This window comes from Megalops cyprinoides, chromosome 11, assembly GCF_013368585.1.
Source record: "Megalops cyprinoides isolate fMegCyp1 chromosome 11, fMegCyp1.pri, whole genome shotgun sequence".
In the NCBI taxonomy this organism is placed as follows: domain Eukaryota; kingdom Metazoa; phylum Chordata; class Actinopteri; order Elopiformes; family Megalopidae; genus Megalops; species Megalops cyprinoides.
The window spans coordinates 19,650,653-19,677,835 of NC_050593.1; the positions used below are offsets into that span (position 1 = coordinate 19,650,653).

The 27,183-nt window shown below is 38.2% G+C and overlaps 1 protein-coding gene across 2 annotated transcripts; it reads right to left on the minus strand.

Moving 5' to 3' along the window:
- Positions 1 to 1,949: 1,949 nt before the first annotated feature.
- Positions 1,950 to 27,155, minus strand: LOC118785453 (gamma-aminobutyric acid receptor subunit alpha-5-like). Of its 2 annotated transcripts, none has more exons than XM_036540095.1 (10): positions 26,883 to 27,155; positions 25,627 to 25,711; positions 25,350 to 25,474; positions 22,523 to 22,590; positions 22,085 to 22,305; positions 18,505 to 18,587; positions 8,536 to 8,679; positions 4,536 to 4,688; positions 3,973 to 4,184; positions 1,950 to 2,325 (listed from the first exon to the last, which is right to left on the minus strand). In XM_036540095.1, the coding sequence occupies exons 2-10, from the start codon at positions 25,707 to 25,709 to the stop codon at positions 2,032 to 2,034; spliced, it is 1,383 nt and encodes a 460-aa protein (XP_036395988.1). In that variant the 5' UTR covers positions 25,710 to 25,711; positions 26,883 to 27,155; the 3' UTR covers positions 1,950 to 2,031. The 2 variants fall into 2 exon arrangements, with proteins under 2 accessions (XP_036395988.1, XP_036395989.1); XM_036540096.1 differs by lacking the exon at positions 26,883 to 27,155 and adding an exon at positions 26,429 to 26,498.
- Between the last annotated feature and the right edge of the window lie 28 nt (positions 27,156 to 27,183).

Consider the following 27,183-nt stretch of genomic DNA (forward strand, 5'->3'; position numbering starts at 1 on the left):
TTTCTGACTTTTAGGCTGGCTTCATATCATCCTCATAAAGCCCTGGGGGAATGAATACTATTCCCACTCATCATATTAGGAATCAACAGTATTGCCTTGAATCACATTAAGAGTCAACAGTGTTCCCATCACATTAGGAATATATAGTCAATATAGGAATATATATCAATAGCATTCTCATTACTGCGTTTAAGAATAAATAGTTCCTCCATCAACAGCATTTGAAGTCAGCATTCAACTCCATTCATTAGGAATTAATAGTATGTGCATCAATAGCATTAGTTACCAATAGTGTCCCCATCAATAGAATCAAGCATCAGCAGTAATCTTATCCAGAGTATTCTCTCCTCTGGTTCTAACTGGCACAGCTAATATTTCCTGTTTCAAGAGGAGATACTCATAGTCATTTATTGTCATTGTTCTTACAGAATAGGTAAGGGACAAAATAGTCCAAAATTCAGGGGTTCAGTCTACCTCTGTGATGATAAGACAACAAAACAATACAGACATGACAGTTATTTTTCATTTTGTCTTTTTTCAGGACTTCTTCCCTTTTTCCCCATTATCCTCCATTTTGGAGGTCTCCGTCTCTACTCCCAAGCAAAGTGGCAAAAAAGTCAGGAACCTCACGTCACACTACACCAAACACTGTGATGGTTTCACAATATAGAGAAAGGTAAAGAGAAATATACATCCAGACCTGAAGAGCATCAGAACTTGCACTAAATGTGCAAATAATCAATAGAGAGTATTACCAAAATACAATATAAAGGAAAGGAACAAAATTCTGATGAACAATAAAAATGATCATGATGCAGCAATAATCAAAAAAGCATCAGATTCACTTAAAGCTATCAAGACCTACTGTCGTTTTTCACACCTTTCTGTACAACTGTTTACATTTGTGTTACTTAAAGGCCACCCGGGACTGTCCTCTGATAAATAAGAAGTAATATATCTTATAATTATCATGTAACATGAACATCTAATGGGAATGACAAATACTTCAAGTTTTCTGGAGAAAATTATAAAAACTGAAAAGTAACCCCATGGGTACAGTGTAGCTGGAATGTTCCAAGCACACACTGATGTATACATGTATACATGCATACATGACAAAAATATTTTCCTGGGTTTTATTTTTTAGAACAAACCATAGGTGCCTTTAAGACTTAACACTGCGTGGCAGCAAACCTTCTTTAACACTTGATTTATGGGGTTTAGCAGAAAGTATTAAATGCAGAATGCATACATATGCACATATATATGAAAAGCTTAGTTCGATCCACAACTAAAAATTATATACAAAATATACATTTTTCTCAACACTGCAAAAGCAAAATATTTTGCCTTCACTGTCCTGTGCAGTTTGGCCTTTTGACTATAAATAAAATGACTCATAAGTTGCACAATGATGGATAAATAGCAAGATGGCTTCTCAAAATAATTTGCACAAAATTCCAGTGCACACACCCAAATGAACCGCTCAGTTTCAAGGCAACACATTTAACATGGCTATTCTTCGGCTTGAAGCAGGAACTCTTGGTTCCAGCTTCCATGAGTTCAATCCTAAATCTGTGAAGCTTTAAGTCCACTTTTAATTGGCATAAATATGTTATAACTGATAGAGTATAAAACTGCATTTTGCATATCATTTGGCTTGGTTCTGTTTCTCTTCTTAACGCAAAGCATTTTGATTTCATAACCAAAATGTAAATGCCATGTAGTGCTGACAAAGTCATTGAGAATAAGAACTAATTAGCAAAGTTAGAAACTCTTGCCATATTGAATAAAATGCAACATTCTTTAAGAATTCCTAGTAAGCTATTGTACAGTAAAAATAGCCAAGGCAAACATGGCAATAGTATTTCCATTTAGCTTTTATCATGCAACTTATGAAAAGGAAAGTTTCTTTTAACTTAAATTCAGTGCAAGGCATTGGTGCATGGCCTTGGTTTCTATGGCAATCCAGTCTGTCAAACAATATGGCTGAAGTTTGCTGAAGGTTGGAGCGGAGGTTCTTTGTGTGGGTTACTTCGCCCCTTTGATCACAGGTTCCCTGTTGAGGTATGTCGCCCAGTATACCAAGTTGAAGGTTCCAAAGAGCACCGGGAACACAATCCTGGACATTTTGTCGATCTTGCTCACGCTGTTGTATGTCTTTTTGGGGTCTGGTGCTTTGGACTCAGCAGGCTTCATCTGCACGGCAGTGCTGTTCGAGATGGTGGCGACGGCTGTGTCCTTGGTAATGTTGGGCGTGTAGTTCACCCCTCCTGCTGAGCAGGTGTTGTTCGGCTTCTTGGACAGCGCCAGGGGATCCTTTTTCTGCGTAGAACAAAGGACTTGTGATGTAATGCAACTGCCGAGTGACAGAGGTGACACCGTTCCGAATTTTTGGACTTGCATGGCACAGAAAACACACAGAAGCAAGCTTGTCTTTTTTGAAAATGTACAGAGACATAGATACATTTGGCAGAAGAGACTTACATAAAAGATGTTAAGTGGCCGATGGTAGACCTGAAAACGGGCACCGAGTTGTGAGTTTGTGCAGCAGGCTATTGATCCTGTTTTTAAGTTCATCACCTGCAGTTCACCCACTACTCAAATATCGTAAAAGACACTGAACTTCAAGACCAACAGCAATTTAACTACCACACTCCCTCAATGAAGATGATTACAATCGGTTTGGCCCTCAAACAGTTCACAAATGTGCGTTTCATAGAAAATTTCGGAATTGACAAACACTGTATGGTGATATACATAACAACATTCTCATCTTTTGGGTGATATATAATATTTGTGTCTATGTCAATTGAGTAATGAGTTCCATATTGAAAATGGAAAGTGAAAGTGTTTTCTTATATTTGAGCAGAAATAGAGGGAGGAGCTATAGATGAATACAATAATTTCAAAATGTCTTTAAATGCAGCTTCATGTGACTCTACACATTAAACTCAAGCATTCTGTTCAAAATAACATTGTTGCATATGTGAGGCATACTGACATGACTTTCAGACCCAGAAAGTATTTAATTAAGTATTTCTTGTGCATTGTGAGAAGTAAGGAAAAGTAAAGGAGTACACGGGATATAACATTTACCAACCAGTCATAATTGATAAAAATCGCAATTAAGAACCATTTCTTAGGGATGGAGTTGCTACGTACCTTTGCCCTTTATACTTATGCAATTATCCATATGCTTCATTGGAATTAAATGAGTTTGAGGATTTAAAATTATTAAAGCCAATTATAAGTGTAAGCTCCATATCTGTGCAGACATTTTTCAACCTCTGAAAATCAGGCATTCATAATGGATTTCTGGACACAATATATGGTTGTATTAATTGAATAGCAATAAGAAGCTGAAGGAAATCAGCTTCTCTTTGAAACAACTGTTTCAACTTTAAATAAAAATTCATAAAAAGCATATTGTAAAGCTTAACCTGAACACATTTGACTATATAGACCATGCATGCCATAAATTATTTTAGAACAGACGAATCATCTTCACAACTACATTTGTATTCTTTGTGTATGACTTAGAACAAACATGATGACTTGAAATCTGCCTCGTGATTGCCTTTTGTCTACTCTCAATAGATAACTACATTCCACATGGTTTGAAATAACTTGTGCCACTTGGTACACTTCCTTTAAGGGTTTCCTTCTGGTTGACATGATATTACCAATTAATTTTTAAGATCTGTTTCCCTTAGTAGATGACAGATACCTTTAACATTAATGCCGAATACTGAACTTACATGAGTAGAACTTAGAACTCCTGATTATGGTATTAATTACACAATGTGTCAGAAGTAACGATTCCATGATATACTACCTTAAAATAAGAAACAATATGTGTGAAACAATATATCATAAGATGCTCGGGTGGGTTTGATGGCTATATACACACTTGCCTGTGTCATACCTACCCAACTCTCATTCACCAGGTCTTAGGGACTGCAGACTCACCTTTGGCTGCTGGGCCTCCATGGCTTTCTTGCCATCCCATGCCCAGCTCCTCTTTGTGAAGTAGTTGACGGTGGCAAACTCTATGAGCGCAGAGAAGACGAAAGCATAGCACACAGCGATGAACCAGTCCATGGCTGTGGCGTAGGCCACCTTGGGCAATGAGTTCCGGGCACTGATGCTGAGAGTGGTCATGGTCAGGACTGTCGTCACACCTGAGAGAGAAAAGAGGCCGAGTTATTGGTGGGTGGTGAAATAAAACCATTTCCCTGTAAAGTGTTGTCTCAGCTCAGCAATAACATAGCATTCAATTGATAAATTGCTTTAAAATAGCAGCCCACAAGGATAAAGAATTAACTTTGTTCATCTTCATCAGTCCATTCTAATTTCCACTGTAATATAATAAGCAATAATGCTGTACATCAAAGGACAAAATTAACTAAAAACATTTTTTTAAATCTATTTCATAGTTACACTTGCTAACTGGTCCTGTGTGACAACAGATCCATTTAACATTCTCCCCACTATGCTGTTATAAAACTGTGTCTTATGTGCACCATACTCACCAAAGACAGTCCTAGCTGGCACAGATTCCCGGTTCAGCCAGAAAGACACTTGGGACAGAATCACCGTCATGAAGCAGGGCATGTACGTCTGGATTACAAAATAACCGATTTTCCTCTTCAGGTAGAAATGCGCCATCATCACAGTGTATTGACCTGCAGGTATGAGCGAAAAAAAATAAATAAAAAACTACTGAAGAGTGCTGAGACTGCTGAGGAGTCAAAAGAACTGGTCAGATACAGCAGCAGATAGGAGGAGATAACGGTATTCCAATGGACACTTGGTGATGTCACAAAACTGTATTAACATGCAAGCATGTATTAACATAGCATGTCAAAATGAATGTTGCCCTGATCATCCAGCTATAAGAGGTTCTGCATGACAGATCTACACAGACAGAGCAGAACAGGTAGAAGGACATAGAGCTAGTGGCTTCTCATGCATATGGAATATGCCAATGCCTTAAATCAAATAATCATTATCATCATCATCATCTTCATCACCACCACAGTCTTCTTGTTACCATCAAGAAATTCATGAACAGCTATCTATCTAATTCAAATAAATTTTACAAGATTTCTGATCCTTTAACTGTACCTGTAGTATTAATCACTCAAGAGGCCATATTCTTTACCTACAGATTTCACCTACAGACTACTGCAAGAAAAGTTTTACAGATCAGTTTGTACAAAAGAATTGTTGAATTTCTTGGAACATCAAAAATAAATATGAAAATAACACACATTCTTTTGGTCCTAGCAACCACATTTTTCAATGGAATTTGATAAAGTATGGTCCACAATATCTATATGTTGCAGATTTGATGAATACTGAGTGTATATGGGTTTTTTGTGGGTTTATTTAAGCAAAAACTTAAATAGGACATTACAATGTCAACATTCTCTTTTACAAAAAAAAACAAGTGCTTGTAAGCCTCAGCACCACCTAGTGCATGCTCCACACATCTTCAATTAGCTGTAAAAACAGCAACGTTGACAAACATATAGACCTGTATATAAAATAACAAAAATGTTTTTGGGGGTTGTTTATGTCTTTTTACATACAAGTTTCTCAAGATCAACTATTGATCTAACACTGCAATGCTGTGAATTGATTAGTCATGTTTTGATTTCACATAAAAATATGACTGTAATACATCTGATGTATGAGAGTCGATATGATACTGTATATACCAGCTTCAGTGAAAATTGAGTTAGCAGCTTAAAAGAAGTCATTTCTGTCTGCTAATTTTCCAAAATGGTGGAAGATGGTAGAACCAGCTAATGTAAATAAAAGTTTCAGGGCTTTATACCTTACGGTTGATTACTGTTTTGTAATATCAGAATACCCATGGAGCTGAGGCAGATTAAATTTATCAGAAGGAAAGAAAAAATACCTTAACAATGTAATAATAGGATGTAACAATATAATAATAGGATTTAACTGTGGGCTTGACTTCCTGACAAGTAATGATTTCAAAACCAAATCCTTTATTGTACATAAACAAACAACTTTTATCAGTTACTTGCTTAGGACATAAGGATACAGTCTGATCACAGAGATCACAGATGTGTCAGATATCACTGCACATGGGGGTTTCACACTCCTTCACAGCAACAGCAAGAGGTGATTCATTAACGATAGAAAAGAGAGAGAAGGGGGAAAAAAGCATAATATCCAGTTAACCAACTGAAGATTGCATTTGAAGCTTTTACAAAATCCGCTCCAGCCCCCCACTGTGGAGTCTGATAAACTATAGAAAATCCACTGATGGCTTCTGCTTTCTCTTGGCAAAATCGGATTTTTGAGCCTGGCTAATCCCTTGTCACAATCTGCATCCTGCAGTGACAGGTCCACGTCACACACAGTCCTGCCCGCTCCTCCTGAACACATTCGCTGGGGAAACATACCTCTTAAACCCAGCAGAAAAACAAATACCGGTAATGAATTATTTTGGGATCTGATGACTTGCAGAGGGGGTAACAGGGATACGAAGGAAAGTTTGAGAGTATCTGCTCTGCGGGACGATGGGAACCATGTTTTCTGAGAGTGAGTGTGTCTTCTCCCTGCATGCCAATGACTAACACTCACTGTCCCTGCCCTACGCTGGGAGCCTGAATCTGGATGCATGGAGCCGGATGGGAATTTGAGGGCAGCAAATATGTACATTTGTTGGATTTTTCTGCTGGGAGCTTGGAGCGTTTATGGGGAACTTCCATTCATTGCAGAGAACAATGCTGCTATGTTGGTCAATTGGTAAGTAAAGTGGGTACCTACATTTATACCTATTTAGAGAGACAAATTTCTTGACACAGGGGTTAAAATAACATTCCATTTTCCCTTTATGTGGACATTACAATCAAATAAAGTAGTTCTTAGTTTGTCTTCAGCTGTCACTGAGGGAATCAATCTGTAATCACAGGCAACAGTTTGTGTTGAGATGAGAGTGTCTCAAAAATGACAGGAAAATGGTTCCACACCTAGCCATGGGAGTTGTTTTGACAGTGTAAGTGATGTTTGCAGTTCATTTTCTACTGCCAATTTCAAGTGTATATATTTTCCACCATGTGTATTTTCCCAAGCATAACTCTGCTTTCCCTATCTGTGTAATTTTACAATATAGTATACTGTAGTTTTCCTGTAGAGTATATAGTGTTACTGTTGGACATGCTGTATTGGAATATATGCATTGCTTGCATGCAATAGTAATCACAGTATTGTGCAAGGGGCTGACACCTGTTTGAACATGGTCAGTTGTGTCCTATACATACCAATTTTCATGTCCCTTCATGAGATTACTTTGTTGTCTTTCTTGCGTGACGCTCTGGATCAGAGCATCTGCTACAAAAAATGTAAAATTTATATTTTTAGGCTTGATTCCCAATTTAGCAACTGTGAGCATTTTTACAATCTATTCTTGACACTTGAAAGAGGTTTTGGACCTCAGATTAAGGTTGCTAATTAAGACCAGCCCACTCCAATTCCCATGAGGGATAACAACTGGGGCGTCTGCTAAGAATAGTGGAGCAGATGGACAGCTTGACAATGTCACTCAGGGCTGTGTCTTCCAATGTGTAGCCCTGCCAGCCTGGCAAAGGAACAGCTCTTCTGCTACTCTCTATGAGTCAGTCGGCACGAAATAATCACCTGTAGTATGGATGTAGTGACCTCAACAGACTGCAACCATGTGGAGGCTTAGCATTCCATGTTTATATTTGCTGCATGCTTTTTTGTCGGGAGGAGGGGATACAACTTTCTTTTTTGCAAGCAGAGGTTAAACATCCAGGCCGCACGCATGTTACTGCACGCAGTGCAGAGAAATCCACACCTTTCATAACCCCGTCTGCCAATGACTGAAAGTGTATTGCTTCTTTATATAACGGAATTAAGCCAGATGCCTCTCAGTTCCACGTGTCATGGCCACGTTGGCCAATCCCAACATGGTGACGTCATCCTCTAAAAGCACAACTTGACGGGCCCCACCGCTCGGATTAACCCTAGATTCCCAGTGGCTCGGAACAAGGATAAGTGTTTTTTCCCCTCTGCTGCCCTAGAGACAGCTGGCCATGTGTGGGAGTTGTTCTCCAATCCCTGAGATTCATTTATTGTTTGTGTTGTGCTCAAAAAGAATTTCTTTACTCTGCACAGTAGCTTTGGGTTCTGCTCTGTACAATCAAAATGAAAGAATTATATTATTATTGGTATTTCAAGAACAGCCACAAAGACTAGCTAGCTAGATATATAGTAGTACACACGAGAAACATGAGCGGTGAAAGTTGGACTTGGACTCAATAGGTTTCAGGTTTGAAGCCCTTATACCTGATTTACCCTATAAAAGGCAAACAAATTGCATTTGATGAGGTTGATTGTTTAGGTGATAAATGATGCATTATTTAAAATAGCAAACTGTCCAATGACAGACTATAAGGTATGATTCTCAAGTGATGCTAGATGACACAGCACTGAAGAAGATCCTCAAGGTGAAACAGTCCCACGGTGTACCTCTGCTAGTGTAGATGTCCTCAGTGCCTGCAGTTTGCCCAATCAGATGGTACTGGTTGAGCCGTGATCCATCCTCAGCCACCACCACAGACTTAGCTGCCCCGAGCGTCCAGGTATACACCACCTCTGAGACAGGATAGGCATCTGGGAAAGGAAGCAAATGATCAGGGAGTTATGGAAATACATACAGTAAGTGATAGCAGAATCAACAAACATGTGCCTTTCACAGGACCCTTTAATCACACTTCAACATCACTGGGGGTTACAAAGCTGTGAAAGTGATTTCCATATCCATTACTTAAAAAATTGTATGTAACACACAATGCCACATGGTCCTGCAAAAAGGAATAATCCCAAGATGAACAATGTCAATGAGACCGAGGAGGTCTATGGCAAGCAACTTGGTTAAATGCCATTTAAATGTTAAGCTTGTTCTTAAGGTCCATGGACTCCATAAAAAGCTGGAATTCGCCCCATTTTCATGAAGCCCTGCTGTCAAATGACACATTAGCCAGGATCAATGATGAATGCAGTGCTGTGCATTTATCCCTGACTCCCACAGAATGGATAGGAGGCAGGTGACTGGTGTCAAATTGTTGGTGGTGTTAGGTTACACACTGGTTAAAATGCTAAATAGGGCAGTGAGTTCAACTTTAACAACAGTTCCCATTATGCAACTATGTGCTCAAAAATGACATATGACCTGAGAGGAAGCAAATCATCAGCTGATTTTTCCTGGGTAGATGACATCATATCACAACACATGTTTAGATCCAAGCAGTCTCTTAACTCCAAGGAGAAATGGATGATGAAGAAATCAAAAATTGTTACAACTCATGAATAAAAAGGGAAATTTGCTGATACTTTTTATTGTAACTGTGTATTTTGTCCAAATTTACTTGCAAACACAAAGCATCTCATTTGAATGCGGAACGACCCCAGCATCTGTCTGTCTCTCACAGAGAAGACAGAGCCCTGTGGCCCACTGGTGATAGACACGTTATAGGCACTTATCTAGAGTTTAAATATGCCTGTACACTTTGTCAATGATGTGACATTCCAGAGCCAGCCAGGATTATGATTCTGTGTGTCGGTAGGAATATCTATATATAAGATTACAGTCTGGGTGAATCTGGCATCTGAAAAAGGCCTTGTACACTGCAGACCACCAGAATATCACTTACAAAGTATGATAATTTTCAAAAAGTTTTCAATGCACAAAAATCTTATGACTTCCACGTTCCACAACCTAGAACAGCACACATTTCTACAAATGCATATTGGTTGAAAATCATTCAATAATTGTTGAATAGCTATTTGCTCTAATTCTGCAAAATTTCTTGGAAAATTTTAGTTCTGTGCAATATTTTCCATGAAAGTGAGGTTACAGCAACATATGCTTTGGAGAGTAATAACATTTTCAGGCAGATAAGAGCAAGGAATAGAAGATAACACAGCTGTCTCCCCCTGGTAAACCAGTATCAGAGCTGGGATGTTGTATTGTGGTGGACTTTCTCCTGATACTGTAAAAGGTTATCATCCACCTAATACTGCTCTTAGTACATGGGATTGTTGTCCTGATGGGTGAATATTATGTGGTGTGTACCACAAAGCAAGTGTGTGATTTTCCATCTCTCTTAAATATAGGTTTGGTCATTATGTATCTCTGAGGTTTGAGCACCAAAATGTGCCAGAATTTGACATATATTAAGAAGGGGTTATGGACAACAAGCTCAGTTTAAATCCATTCACTACTTTCCCTGATAAAAATCAATTTTTAAAAAAAATCAATTTCAACATATTCAAAATTATTTGAGCATATACTGTAAGATCTAGTATGGTCCTCCTGGCAAGTGATTTCAGGTTAAAGCATAAATCCTTGAGAAACAACTTTGAAGTACCATTTCACTGCATGAAAAAGAATTGTGATTGTGAAGTTTAATCATGTTTTTATAATTCACATCATGAGCATGGATAGAAATGTATATCCTACACTCCTGTGAGGATAATCTTTTAGGCCTTTTGAGTCTTCAGTAACCCACTTAATTGACCTCTGAAGCGCTGAGCCACATCCGCTGTGGTACTGTTTAATGAAGCTGTGTGTGCTGCAAAACACTAGCATGACATAGGTCAAGCAAAAGTGCTGTTGGTATGTCTGACTGAGATGTCTCTGAGCTTGACATCTTCCTTCACCTCAAAGTGCTGCAGAGATACCTGGGAGTCCCTTTGGCCAGCTCCCATATAATAAGCATGACCATGCACATCAGCTTGGTGCTGGATAGGCAACATTACAGCAACACACCATGCCTGTGCAAACAGACATGAGAAAAGGAAATGCAGACACACAGAGAAGTGCCATCCGCGTTGCATTATTCAATCAGATCGATTCAGAGGTGGAGGTGGGATGATATGCCTGGCAATACAGTGTACATGAAGATCACAGCAAAGTAAGTTGGAGGGCTTGGTCTGTTAAAGTTCTTTCAATAAAAAAAAACTGAGAGGGTTCATGACCTCAGTTGAACTCCCAACAGCATACATATATATATATATATATATATATATATATATATATATATATATTTTTTTATCTTATTAGATGTTATTAGGAAAACTGTCAACTGGCTTTACTCATACAGCCAGAATATTTGTGTCCATGTCAGCCATCAGCTGCAGTCAACTCAAACATTGGCCCACTGTGCTCTGTGTCTGCTCTGTCTGTGACAGATCAGGGCAACTCTGGAGAACTTCCTTCCCTCAACATACACAATTATGGGTACACAGCCTTCATCATGTAATGACTTTGTGGAGAGGTTGAGCAGAAGTGGGGACAGCGATGGGCTGGTAAGCCCAGAAAACGGAAGCCCACCCCAGCCTGGGATTCTTAATACATTGAGACCCTCTAAGCTGACCTTTAACAGGGGTCTTGAAGCTCTATGGGGGACGACAGGACTAAAACACATCGTAATCCCTAGACTATTCCTGGTCAAACTACTTAACCTCACAGGTCTCTTGTGCCACTAGTACAACTAAGCCAACAATGGGGCCTACATATTTAAGGTCCTTTAAAAAACTGTCTGAATGCTTTGACTCCTGTTACAGCAAAACAATGCGCATTATTATTAGCAGCACATTTTTAGAAGATTTTTTAAATGTGCATTGTCTTCAATGAATACTCAAAAACAAACTAAAATATATGTTAAAGCACAAGATAAAAATGTGATTTTTGATTTTTTTGTTATTTGAATATGTGCATTCTGATTTAGAGAAGATGAAGTAAATAAAATTACATGTTGAAACACATTCTACAATATATAGGTATATAAAATTTAAAGCAGGTTAAATACATTGCTAAATGTCATCAGTTTTATAGGTGTATAAATGTTTAAGGGAGTTTGCCTTGGTGAAGGGTATATATGAAGCAAACGGGTAATGTGGTTGTAATGGAGCTAGAGAGTATTTACATACCAAGAAGACATCTAAATGATAAATATGAGTGCAAATGTTCATCTTATGCAGATGAAAAATGACATCTGCCACCTCAGTCTCTTTAAAAAGCACAGGACAAACACCCTGACTGAGGTTGGCACAGATTACATGATACCTGGTGATCGGAAGTAGCACAGATGTGGCCAGCAGGGCACCTTTCAATATGAGTGACATGTTCTGAGTTTGCAAAAAGAGGGAAGGTGTAATCCAGTCTGCATGTAACCATGATTAATATACTGTAGTAATACAGAGCAATGGCAGGGTATGCCTGTACTTTAGGTGTACATTGCAACTGCAAACTCTTAAGATTACAGTACTTTTCATTTTTCCTTTACCCCTGTGAGAAAGAAAAAATACTTCATTTAAAGTATAAAATTATGCCTGTTTAAGACTATTATTGAATGAAATGTAATGTATAACAAGTAATGTGGTTGGTTAAGGAAAGCACATTTATGAATGCATTTGATGTCATAAATTCACATTGTTTGAAACTGGGTCAAATCTAACAGTAGAAATTGAATACAATTTTTTTGTTGTTAATGTGTCATTTTTAATCTTGAATTCCTCCTCTGTCATTCTGTCTCTCTACACTTTCATCAAAATGCTACAAAGTAAAATTGAAATTGTATCAGTTTCTTTGGAGTACAAAATGAATTCAGCTAGAACTTGCATCTATGCATTTGTGTGCACTCTAATCATTGTGAGCTTTATTTCTGAACTTGCTCTAAAAGTCTATCCCTCTTAAGTCCAGAATTAAGGCAGTTGTTCCTCTTTGAGCTCTTTAAATTACTCATGTAGCTCTACCTTTGTGTGGCTACTTTTTGAATTCAAAGCATGGTATAAAAATCTGCTGTGTTTTAGGATATGTGGAAAAATAAGGTACAAACATCTCCTGTATTTCTGCTGTACTGTAAGGTCAGATTCATGGTGTCATCGGGTGCGGAAATGTCATTTTCTCCAACTCCATTCATGCAATATTTCAACAAAGTTACATTCCTCCACTTCCACTATATCTGAAAACTAGGAACCATATAACCTTTCAACATCCAGGTGCTAATCTAACATGATTTCCCAACACAAATATATGCTAGTGCAGAATGGTACCCACAGTGCAATGTTTTTCAGTTACAGTATATACAAAAAAAGCTTATTTGGGTGACAGTGAACAAATAAGCTGTCTTTTATGGTTTAACACCATTTTCCCTTTTCACCTCCCAGCCAGCAAGGGGCTCTAGAAATAACAACAGGGGACTGAGGGTGCCTAATTCATAAAATTGGGATTATGTTTTGATGACACAGACACTATCATTATTGTTAATACTATTATTATTACTATGGGTAAGCAAAAGGCACCATAATTAAGCTTCCACAGTTGAAAATGTTCATAAATCCCCGATGCTATGACAAATGCTATGATACATTACGCAAACACAACATTCGCAATAGATTCACAGTTCTCATGACAGTTATGTATTTCTTCCTAATGGTAATTTTCGCAATTTCCACTTGACACCATATTGGATTTTCTGCCATTTTCAACTTTTTCACTTTCTTTCCTTTGTAGAAGTGCTGGCACTTATGCAGACCGACTTGCAACACAAGGTACAAAAGAGCATAAAGTAAGGCCTTAGTAATGTAAAGTAATGTGAACCACAGTAGTAACCTCAATCACCTCGGCTTGGGAGAATATTACTATACAAGATTCTATTCCAAAGCTCATTAGGATTGTCTGTGCATGTACTCTGACAGTGTTTGCAGGTCAGATCATATGAGTCCAAATGTTGGATATTGGATATAGGATGCGATGTAGAAGTGTACTTTGGACAATGTGTTTAGTGGTGAGTTATTGTGGGAAGCGGAATGCCTTTTTTGGTATTCCTTAGTTAAGGGGCATGTGTTTTTATAATTAATACAACCTTTCTGGAGTCTTGTATTAATGAATTTTATATAATGTTATGCGTTTACTTGCTTCAAGACCCTCAATGTTCCCCCATCCCGTTGTCTGGGCAGTCGATATTATTCCTGTTGTTTTTAAAGTTACATATGTGTCCTTGTTGCATCTGTGTACCAGTGTGTAGGTAATCCTTAAACAATGGCTCAATGAAAATTGTAATGTGGAGGGAGGTGAGAAGACGTATTTGTTGTGAACTCTTTTACCAAGGTTGTGTTGAGATCTATGATTAAGATCACGGGTAAAGAGTATTTATTGAGCATGGCATACCATCAGTTGTTTTATTATGTTCAGTCTGCATAAAACCAAAGAAAGCTGCACAAAACCATATGTACTCATACCATCCACTGCTATATTAATCAAACTATATATTCAAATAGCAGCATCACTACCTTTCTCTTGACGGTCAACCAGCACACCAGACACCGTCTGTCTATTGATGATGGATGTGTGGCAGACTAAAGCATCTGGAGTCTACAGATCTGCATATGCAGTGTGTATTTTCAGGTTAAATGGCAGCCATAATTTATATGTCCTTTTTGTATTGAAACACAAGCTCTGGTGTTAAGTCTGTGAACAAATATGTGAAAAAGCAAGGGAAAGCATAAAATATGGGTGCAGCCAGATGGCAGCAAAGAGGGACAAAGATGGTGTGAGTGAGAACACCTGTCACAGAAAGAGGACGAGAGAATGAGGGAGTGAAAATGTTTGTCACAGAGAGAGGGAGAGAGACGTACAGGATGACAGCTCTGTCAGATAAGACTCAGTACAGTCCTGTGAGCTATACCGTAACCAATCTCCCTTATCTGCATTTAAAAAATAACCTCAATTGTTGACTTCATGCAGACCTACAGAAGAATAGATAGTAAGTTTAGACTCCTGAGGCAAATGTGAAGGGTTGAGACACACAGGTCTAGCAGGCTGAACCAAATTCAGGATCTGTTCAGAAATGGCTAGGTTCCAGTGCCCCAATGGGATCACATCCACAAGAGGAATGTAAATGACAGTTAACAATTCTCTTAATCCGTTTCAAGTATTAGTTCAAGTATTTAGTTACTTGCTAACAATAAACTTTGAGTTTATGTATTTAAACATAATTAACCCCATATTATTTGCAAATATAGTGATATGTGGGCCAACAGAAATTGACAGTGAAAAAAATTTTTGCTCACGTCCATCTGGAAGACTGCACAGCTTGCTGCAGAAGTAACAAAAAAGGGTGATTCAGCAGCTCTCTGAGCAAATAACACCTACCTTCATAGAACAATGCCTCTGATTCCTAGCTACTGGCCCAAACCAGTCTGTCAAATTAGGTTAGAAAAGAACTAAATACAGTCTTTCATGGAATGGAGGGGAGTCCGGACCCACTGCGTGGCGTATGGCACCAATACGTCAGTCCATAGTGGGTCACAGTGGGCTATATGCTTGTAGCCACTTGTAATAGTAGTAAGGGTATTGCTGTTCAATGACCCAGAAACATCATCCCCCATAAGTCCCTTTTTTGTCGACCAAACAGAGGCCCCAAATCAGGAGGCCCTAAGATACTCATGGGATTAATAGTGCTTGTGAAGGTATGAAGGTAGAGAACCATTTCTGAGAAATGAGCCTCTCCAATATTCATTGGAATCCCTCATGTAAACCAACACATACATCAAGCATTCTCCTAATCATAGTAATACAGCCCTCCCCTGGAAAGAGTATCCACACACACACACACACACACATACATGTGTATATATATATATATATATATATATATATATATATATATATATATATATATATATACACAGATCTTTATACAGGCCCTTTTGATTGCTTCCGGTGATGACCAAGTAAAGGGATTTCCCTACTGGGAACCTCATAGGGATTAAGACAGGGAAGCCAAGACTTAAAAAATAGAGCAGACAAAAATGGCAGCACACATGGTAGTTCACCACCGCCAGCTTAAGATTTCATTGGACCATTTTAACCTGAGTGTATTTACAGTCTCTGCCCCACCCCCCTTAACTTGATTCTAAATCCCTTGTTTCCAGAGTAGACACATGGTGCAAGTCATCCAGTGTTCTGAAACACCTTACTAATGTGTGACAAGTGATGCAGAAATAGCCAGTTCTATTATTCTTCTGTAAATATTGGGGAGACATTCAACATGGCAAAAAATATAAGACAAAAGAGCTGTTAACAATGACTAAAGGTAGGCTTATGCTCCAACTTGCTTCTTCAGAGATATTCTTCTATTTTTACAAATAACCTACATTAAAATCTTACCTCATCCAAAAATAGCATGCCATAACCCTAAAAGAAATGGCTGTTGTAATTTTGGGAACAACCAAAAATAAAATCCACTGTAACAATAAATGGGCTTTTAACATTTGGAAGAGGAATAAACACCCAGTGTAGGCCAGTTCTTACAGCTGTAATCTACTGCAGAGAGAAAGCTAGAAAGAGAGGCATGCAGGCAAGAGCTTCACTGTAACTCAGTCCCATGTGGAGGGAACCCACAGGAAGGGTTCCTGTTGTCCTCATTTGAACATTTAAGCAGGGCACAAACCCAAGTTGCAAATGGGATGTAACACTGCCCATATCTCAATATAGACAGATGAGGGGTGTGTCCTCAGAATGTAGCTTGATGTGCCTTCTGCCACTGTGACAATGGCTGGTTACTGTGATGTAAGAAAAGCCTCTTACTAAAGACCATGTCACCCCTCCTTAAAGTCAGCAACGTCTATGCGCCTAGAGGTGCTAATCTTAATCTCTCTGTCAATCAGTGGCGATGCCACATTATAATACAGTCCTACTTCAGAGTGAGTAATAGTCTTATGAAGTATGACAAAAATCTGTAAAGGGCCCTGCTTTAATTTACAAAGACTTAAAAAGGAATACAAGTTCATTATTGGAAGTACAATACACAGTTTCAACTCATGTTCATTTTTCTGGACATACAATGTCAAAACAGTACTTAGAACATAATCTAATCAAAGAATCAAGTCAGTTTCTGTATAAATTTTGAAACATTAATGACTTCTTTCAAGCTGTTTCAATGCGTGTGGTTTTCTTCTGACCACTATTCTCATCAACTATTTTTTTCTTAAGTATGTGTGTATCCTCTGCTGCTACTTAACATTCACTAAGTTCTTATCTGTTAAAATGAAAGTGTTGCCAATTTAATGTAATTAAGAAATTTAGTTTGTTAACAATGAAAATCATTGTTTCATTAGTAACAAGCAGAGTATTACCAGAAAAACATGATGCTAATGCATTCCACAAACTCTTGTCAATCCCAGTAAATTCTTATGTTCCAAAACAAATATTTCAGTTAGGCTACGCCTTAACATTCATTGAATTTCACAATGAGTTCTGCAAGCAACAGCGTGTACTGAGGTTCTGAAATATATAAATAACAATTCAGTAGTGATAAATGAATTCAAAACTTTTCATGTATTTTAACTATAATTTACAAAATTAATTTTGAACATGAATACTTTAATAATAAAGTGGGATGAAAAAGAAATGCTAAGTCCAGAAATGACATGTTCAACAACATTTTTACTGTTACGGATCTGATAGCAATCATCTTATTAAATGCTTCCTGCTATGCAACATTTAATACACTGAATCTATCACAGGCACTCTGAAATACAACCCGCAATGCTGTTGTAAGATGATAAAGTCATTGTCCTCCATACCTCTGCACAGCTATCATAACCTGTTTGTCTGTGTTATGGCATATTCTTGTACTAAATTGTAGACGTTAACTGTAGATACCTAGCCTTTGATTTCGGACACAGAGTTGTTGTCTCAATGCCTAAATGGTGGCTGTGAAATAATAAAAAAACTGTGAATTTGACTAGATGCCCAATGAGAAATCTTGTGCAGCAACACAGACAGCATTCTCTACAAATCTCATTCAGGGTATTTTTCCTTCATGGAAATGACAGATGGGATTAAACATCTTCTGTGAGAGCTTACAAAATCTGATAAATTATGTGAATTGTTGGTCAATGGAAACCATGTCATATCACAGTAGCAAAAGAATTTGGATTTAAGGGAGTATTAACGAGTACCCTTACATTTGCAATAATTTAACATCATTTATACTACTTCGTGAACACCAGTAAGCCAAGTCAAGGTAAACGGGATCACAGAGCTGTCAATTGATAGAAGTATGAGACTAAAAGTATACTGAAAGCACCCTTAAAGTAAAAAGACTTCAAAACTTTGGAATATTATTGAAAGGGGACAGAGTGATTTAGAATTCTTTAGTAGATTTGCTCAATATTTTGTACAATATGCAGAAGTGCCTCATCTTTCCCCAGAGCTGAACCTGAAATTACAGTTCTTAAGTATATTACGTATGTATGTTGTGACACAATGCATGTAATAATGTTGACTGAATTGTGGCTGTGTCATAATTTAGAAGATTTGTGTAAGGTGTAAAACAATTCTCCTTTTTCTGTTCATTACCACAGTTAAATAGAATGTGTGCTTAAATGTGTGTGAAGTGAATTCCACCACGGGTGGTTACTCACAGCTTCCAAACTTCAGAGGGCAGGCATGGGCATCCATAGGGAAATCCTCTAACTGCATGGGACACTCAGCTGAGATGGTTAATCTGAAATTAAATTATATAAATGAATAAATTAGTGATGATAAATAATAATAGAAGTAATTGTAACCATAATAGTCATAAAGATAATGATAATCATAATATTGTTTTGCTTTGATGTTGTTAACATCTACGTGATAATAAATTAATTACAATCATTATTATTGTTGATTATGATAATGACTGAATAGCAATGATCATAGCAATATTGCTTATTATCACCATATTCTCTGTTACTATCATCATCACCCTCAAATACATCATATCCACAGTGACACCATTCTACTGTACTTCAGACATTCAGCCTCTTAATCAGATTCCCAGTCTGCACACACACCTCTCCCTGCGCTGATTTAGGGAACATTACAACAAGGGCACCCCCCCATGGTGCACTGAGCAACAGCACTCTCTCTGAACCACGAGCAAATCTCCTTTAAGTCCACATTGTCTATCTGAGAGCAGCAAACAGGGATAATACACATATATCCCTTCATCCATCTTTCCATATCCATTAAATAGCATGCATTTAGGTATTTAAGAATTATATGTTCCTTCAGTGTTTACATTATCACAATGGCATTATACATTACACTCGAAGAGGGGGCTCCTCCACTCTGTTGTGAAACAGGCTGCTAATCTTACTACTATGCTGCCACCTTGTGGTTGCTACAATATCCTACCATAATTATTCCCATACGTCTAAGAAACACCATATGTCTATTTATCTTTGTATTAGGATTACACCTGTTTAGTCTGTTCTTTCAAAATAAGACCCAGATACATTCCAAGTTAAACACAACAAAAGTGCAATATTAAGACAATGTTAATGGCATCATTTAATTCACACCAGGCTGGGGTCTTCTGCAGCTCCTGTTCTAAAAAAATACTCTGGTTCTCATTCCCTCTCAATTCATAATTACTTAATTGAAGTCATCATTTAATTGTTTAATATTTTTTTCTGCCAATAGAGAACTAAAGTCAACAAATTCTGAAATATCACCACAGCCTGTACATGTTTTGATAACTAAATCAAATTAAATTACAGCACTGGCTGTGCAGAACTCATCCTTGTTTAAATTATTACTGTATTAGTAGAAACATGGACATTTTACTTTGACATCTTAAAAACAAACACACACATGTATAAATGTAAACATGAGCATGTTTTTGAGACATGAGTATGCTTTCTATTCCATGGACAGTGCTACATATCTGAGCACATCTACATATTCTGCAGCTCAAGGTTCAAATAAAAATTAGGATTTACGAGTAAATATGAAATTTGTGCTTTCTGACCATTTATCTACTTTTTATCCACATTTTTAACTCTCTAATTAGCTATACTTCAAACTCTTCCCACTCCTGCCTTTACATCTGATGGGATTGCAGGGAAAATGTGGTCCACCTTCATTTGTGACAAAGGAAACAGCAGTGCTCACAATGTTATTTCTTGCTTCCACAGTATGAGGATTGAAGGAGCACAGATACTTAGCAGCATCACTTAAATCTGTTCTATTGATAACAATGCTAGGCATTGTAACGTAAAAACATTGATAATGTATGTTGCGATTTAGCCAAATAAAACTCTTGCTATCACTCCAATGAGCAAACCCCTGTTTTTATGTTGTGCTCGTTATTTTACTACCTTTGACTATTGAAAAAAGGTAAAGTTAAGAGTAATGCCATGCAACAAGGCTGTCACCAGAAATATCCAATAATATTTGTGCTGGTTTAAAAATGTAAAGGGTTTTAACAATGTAGTTCAATAGTTTAATTGTAATATCCACACAGGAACTGTGCACATTTCACATGTTCTTATGAACTGTATCATCCTAAAAGCTTATTTAAAGAAACCAGGTCAATACACTTTCACTGCCCTGTTGAGGTAAACCACACCTGCAGGTAAATAAAATAATATAAACAGTCTTAATTTATGGACTTATATTTATGGACTTATATTAGAAAATGGTCTAGTTTCTTTCCAACAAAATCCATACATATATTATTAAAGTTCTATCATTTTAATAAGGGCCTGCTTGTAGAATGATCAAATAATGCACTGAAGTAAATTTTTCTCAGCTAAAAATGTTTACAAGGGGATTATTTTCTGAAAAACATTCAGAATACAGACTTTCTTTGGTAAAAACACAGACACAATTGTCATGCTAAAAGTGAGTTTTGTTCTTGTTTTACATAAGTCAGTAAAAAACCCTAAATTAACACATTAAACACACGCACAGTTGTCTCAATAAGCAACATGTAACCTGTTCAAAACTCGTTGCATTTTGCTCATAGCTCTGTCTTGACCAAATGCTCTCGAATTTAGCAGTAGCTGAAGAATCTACATGGGAGAGGAAAATGCAATATTGCACCCTTTCACTGCAGTGAGGGAGGTTTGCTTCTTCACTGTAGATCCCAAATGGCAGTGAGTGCATGAAATGCATATCAAACATCTTTTTCAGTATTGGAAATGCATTAAGGAGTCAATTATTGAGCCTTTAAAAAACTTGGCAGTGCCATAAAATGTGATGTGATTGGCACTATATTGTAAAAGTTGAAGCAGATCAATTTGTTTCTAGAATTGGTACCCCCAGATACATTCCTTTTCATTTCCTAGTTAAGACATCATTTATATTAGTACAAAGAAGATGAATTTGCAGAAGAATGCCTAATACTTAGGTCACGTTGTGGTCAAATCTAATGCTATTGGAACAGACCTCTCTGGTGTCACGTATTCTGTTAAGACAACATACAGTTATGAGTTCTCTTTCTTAAAATTCCACCTTTGCAGATGCTTATGTGGGTCTGTTTTTAATTCTTGTAACTATATTCCATATATCAAAGTACTAATGCATTACAAAACATCCGGGTAATGTATCTCATCTCTGAGCGGTATTTCTGCAAATCAGCTGAATGTTAATAAAACAGTAGAGAACTGGTTTGCAAATAGTGAAACACCCTATGATACCATATAGAAGAGGAGCTGTGTTTTACCAAGGCCTCCCTGAATGTTCCAGTTAACAGTGCAAACAGTACATGTAGACTGACCTTAAATTAGTAAGTTTGCTCTCACTGCAGTCATCTTCAAACATTAGGTCAAATCTGCTAGCAAAGCAGAACTGTTTACTTTCAAAATCACATACACCTCATGATAGGACACAGGTAAAATATAAAGCAAGTGGACTGTGGCTTCTTGCTTTCATGCTTATCTGTTTTCAAGAGCAGTGTTCAAGTACCCATAATTTAAAAATAGAAAAAAAGAAATCAGCAGATTCACTTACAGTCAACACGTATATCTATTTGAAGCTTAAAATTTATGTCAACTCAGGTATAGTAAAAGAACTGCAAAGTATTTCAGCAACACCAATGGAGCTGCTAAATTGTGAGTGACTAACACTAATTTTGACACATGATCCCTGATCCGCTGATTTCTAAACTATTGCCATAGCAAACACAACTCTCTGCCTTTTGAACAGAGAGCTATGACCGCAGAGTACATTCACCGCATGGTGTAGAGCAGGGTCCCATCATCCTTCAGACGAAGCAGCTTGTTGGGAGTCGTCATGTTGTGCGCGATGGACTTCTTTCCATTGAGAAAGAAAGTGTCAGGGGTCCAGATGTTGCTGGCGAGAAGGTTGTTCAGAGGGAGCATCTCCATTGGTCCCTTAAAACGCAGGCGTTCATCTTTCCAGCTTTGCCGGAAAAACACATCGATAGTGTACTCCTAGTGCACAGAGATATTGGTGTGACTAGGTCAGCTGGTAAAGCAACGCATCCGCAGTACATACTGCCAAAATATAAAATAATCACAAAATGGAAAATTTTATGTGTAATTTTAAAACTATGCCATACTTAAGTTTTATTTATGTAAATGTATGCTCTGGTGCATGCAGAGTAGCACTTTGCAGTGAAAGACCCATTTGTTTTAATTAAGGACTTACCATTTCAGTATCTGAAACCGGGCCAAAGCTGGTAACAAAGATGTTTGTCTTAATTTCAGTTACCTTTTCTGTGAACAGACAGAGGGTTAGCTGTAATACAAGGATGACACTTGAGTGCTTGAGTTTAAGGTCTGTATGACTCCAATTTATCACTTTGAAAATGTGTTTTATATTTTCATGGAAGATGTACATTTTTTAATTTATTTTAGTTTTGCTTATATGTAGTACATAGCTCCTTTCAATTATGCAAACTTGATAACTATGAAAAAATCTCATAAACTAGTAAAAACAATCTTGGATTTTATTATATCATATCCTGCATGTATGTTTCAGGCCTTCTATATGTGCCTATTGCTAGTTAAACAATACCGCAAGGATAGTCTCCACATAAGATGCACATAAATGAGTTCTAAAGCCAAAAACTAAGCTGAACAAATTATTGAGGTTCTTGAGATTTTTTATTTTTTATTATTTTTATAGTTATATACTCATAATTAAAAACCATCAAAACAAATTCATCCCTTATAATTGGAACAAATTCACACAGTTTTTACAAGGAAAAATTGACAATCCTTTCTGTAGAACATGAAATATCAATTTTATTGAATGGATACAGCACAGATAACTTAATTTTGCTGATTAAAATATGTCAGACTGACTATCACGGGGTCAAGTGTGAAAGTATGAAATTAACAGGCTAATATCGTACAGTATGTGGCCACCACTGGAAACAATATAACCTGTACACCTGTTACCAGATTTACCTCAGGTTGTGTCTTGTGGGATTGTACCCCATTGTTTTTGAACAGCCTGGAAAATGTACCAGTTCTCTGGTCCATGATGGCACACTACACTAACAAATGTTCAGTGGGACTAAAGTGAGTCCTATAGTTACCAGGACATCAATTGCATGACCAATACATTCTCATCTTGAAAGACGCTGTTACATCAGCAACAGGTGGAGATGTACTGTCCTACAGGAATGTTATCAGGTCAGGATGACTCCCCAGGAACAACAGCAAGTGAGGACGTCCCCATCAATAAGCCTACTGCACACAACAATTCATGTTTTATCCTAACACTGTGTACAACATCACAGAGGTCTCTCAGGGTTGTCTACACAAAACATTTATACGTCAACCAACATTTGTACATTGGTTCCATCATTGTTGATGTTATCTGAGGTGTTTCTAACACCATCCTGCTCTGATATAGGTGAGGACTAGGAGCTAGTGGTTGTCATATCAGCGAATGATAAGCGTGTTGCTGCCCCCTCATAGTTACGCCGCTGATGTGTGGGTTGTTGCGACCTGGTGTTTTTGACACACAAGGATCATGATGAAGTCTCAGTCTTGAAAAGATGTTGTGACTCATAGCCTCCCAGATGGTGGCGTATCATTGGCCAACTGTGTTTTGCTCTTAAGTATTGCCAGGTCACCAGTTTCATGCTCTGAACACGCTGGACAAAAATGTGACATTGTGCTGAGTTAAGACTGGTCTCCATCACACAAATACTATTGCTTTCATGATCACCTGTGTACACTGGACCCTTTCTTTTTTTTCTTGTGTTTTCACTTTCCTTGAGATTCAATCACGAATGAGTTGTTGATGTTGTGCGCGATGGAATAATTTATTCAATATCCGAGCATTTGTATTGGTTGAAAAAAAAGTCTTTCTGTATGAAAGTGCTCTGATTAAGAGTTCCTTATAGTGACACCATAGATGCAGACACTAATTAATACTAATCAGCACATCCAGAAAAACTGTACATATTTGAAAAGAAATTAATTAGTATCTATCCACCTATGTATCCAAGTCAGTGAATGACTGAACATTACCTCTGTTAAAAGAGGCTGTCTTTTTTTCTAGATGTGCAAATGCTCTTTCATTTCTGTAACAAGAACTGACCATGGCAATGTTTTCTCCTACACTGCCAGGCTGTTGTTTGTGTGAGCAAATGCACAATGAACTCCCACTTCATGAAAAGAGCTTGGACTCCCAAGGTCATCTGCTGCAGATGGAAGTGTGCTTTCAAGACAGCAGTAATTCAGAAAATGTTGGCAGGGCAGTTCATTTGCACATGGGTTTGATCAATGGCAGTGATTGCTGTGCTCCATGAAATATTCCAGCTACTTGAATGATCACCAACAAATTTGCTCATGAATTGAAAAAGAGGTCCAGCATTGCAGAAGACTGTTCTAGTTTGCCTGGATGTAATTTAAAGAGCTCGATGTTCTCAGAAACACCAAATTTGTTTTGCAACAGTTTGTTTCATCTGCTTGAGCCTGGCCCAATTGTCTCTTAGTACAAAAGAATATACATATTTGCATCACATTTATAGGCATGAATTCTGTAACAGTGATAAACTGTGAATGTAACTCACTATATGAATTATAGCAGTTCTTACAGATCACTTAGGAACTGCCCCTATGGGACCTGCTTCATTGTAAATAGTACTTCCACAACTGACACTGTAAATAGCTCTATCCACTTTTGCATGCTTCTCTTCCATCTGCATTCCCAGTGGCCTCCTGTGTACAAATTCCTCCCCATGGAGAAATGTTGTGTAGAGCATGTAGGATTAGGCAACCACACACAGCAAAAGCACCTAACCTCACATCTTTCCCCTGGTTTCTATGACTTTTCATTCATGCCCCTGAACACTACATTACACAATTTCTGGAAAAAGTGAACCTACCATGATTTTGCTTATGTATTTACTTTTCGTATTTAATTCCAAATATGGGAGTTGTAAATGATGAATATGCTGATCAACTATGAAGCTTCATGCTATTACTTTTATAATTATCACTAATATTATTATTACCTCCCAGCCCGGGTCGTAGCCTGTTGTCATAGCCATCCAGCAGTCCATCTAAGATCCTCGTGAATATGGTGATATTGTCATTAGTTTCTGCGTCCTTGAGCGTTCCAGCCATGGTCTGAGAGAGGCTGTAGAGAGATCGTAGAGGATATAATAGTGAAATGTATTTAAAAGAAATACTGTAGCCAAGACTGACACCGCGAGAATAAACAGCCATAACGTTCTCTCACAAAACAGGGGACAAAACAGATCAAATTAGGTATTTAAAGTTGTACCTTACCTCTGACCGCAGGTGATGCTCAAAAGCAAAACGGACACCAGCAGACTTTTCATTGTAGTAACGTGGAGCATTCCATCGTCCATTCCTAACACAATATGACAATGAGAGATACGGTTTGCGTCTGTCAAACCAGATATTTACACACGCGCAGTTCTGTAAACGACGCAGCATCGCCGTTACGACGGACAACGACCAACATTATCGTAACATGAGATCTACACCATACTTTTACTATGCCATTAATTCCTAATTCCGATAACAGGATACATCAACGTGTGTACAAATGACCCCCAATACATCGTCAGTGTTTAATGTCCTCTTCAATTATATTTGGATCAGAGGTCCGCAACAATTAAATTTGCAATTGCCTTGCTACATTGATAGTTGTCTTCGGTCTCTCACTGAGAGACAGCACGCTTTGCGGCAATTAAACCCTACTGATTTACTAAAGTTAGGAATGTACGTTCCACTTGCCTTAGGAATAAAACTGAAGTGCTCTGGATTTTCGATGAATTCCTCCCACGGATGCATTTTAATAACTGTAGCTGCGGCGAACCTGATCGCTGAGATTGCTGCAAATGTTTGCAGCATTATGGGGACCCCTTGGCGTAAGATTTCACTGGATACAGCTACTATTATACTGTAACCCCCTCGTCACGCTACCCCCCCCCCCCCCCCCCCCCCCCAACCCAACACCTACACCTCAGCCCACACACACACACACAATAAATTTTAAACAATCAATACGGAGATAGAAATGCTGCCTTCCCCCTACCATCAATATTAAACACGAGAACAATACCTGGATCCTTTCGTGAGCGCGTTAATGGCTGAAATTAACTGGCGTGAATTCCATTTGAAGTGCCGAGTCCGCAATGTTCAGAGCAGCTGTGCGCTGCTGCCTCCCAGATACTCCACTTTGATTAACCACCAGCGATATGCTCTTTGCATTGTTTTGTCCAATTTTACGATCGGTGCCTGGACGCACAACTCGCGGACCCCAGAGCCTCCTCAAGCAGGCTCAATATCAAAGAGCATGAAATGTTAAAACGGTCCGTGATATCGTAATGATACCATCTAGGTTATCCTAATTCCTGTACCTAATCTTGCTCCTGCCAACACCACTGACGACTGTCGAGTCTGTACTGGCCGCTCGACTTTCTTTTCTTTTTTTCCATCTCCAGTGCACCACGTACACCACTACATCCAGCATCTTCACAGTCACCCGTGCGTGGATTAGATGAACATTTGCTTACCGGATCTCTTGACGTTCCGAGCGCCGTTGGTTCTTTTTCAGTATTCCCACCGTGAAGCTGTCACTGTGATGGTTATTATTAATATTGGAAATCAAAGTGAGGGACGTCACCTCCTATCGCGCGCCATAATTACCTCTCTGGGGAGAACAGAAAAGACACGATGAGGTGGAAAAAGCACGCGAAGATCCTTCCAAGTCAGGCAGAGAAATACCTATCACAGAGCCGCAGACGATAACGAAAGAGGAACGAGTGCCTCTTCAGTTCTCGGACCCTTCTGCTTACTTAGCATTCTTCCACTTCG

Bases quoted from the DNA above. Each gene is read 5' to 3' on its own strand.
- LOC118785453 (XM_036540095.1), bottom strand. From the start codon at position 25,709: ATGGACGATGGAATGCTCCACGTTACTACAATGAAAAGTCTGCTGGTG. The intron at 25,475-25,626 runs GTAAGGTACAAC...ATCTCTCTACAG, and splicing joins AGCATCACCTGCGGTCAGAG to CCTCTCTCAGACCATGGCTG. The intron at 22,306-22,522 runs GTAAGTCCTTAA...TCTGTGCACTAG, and splicing joins CGGTTTCAGATACTGAAATG to GAGTACACTATCGATGTGTT.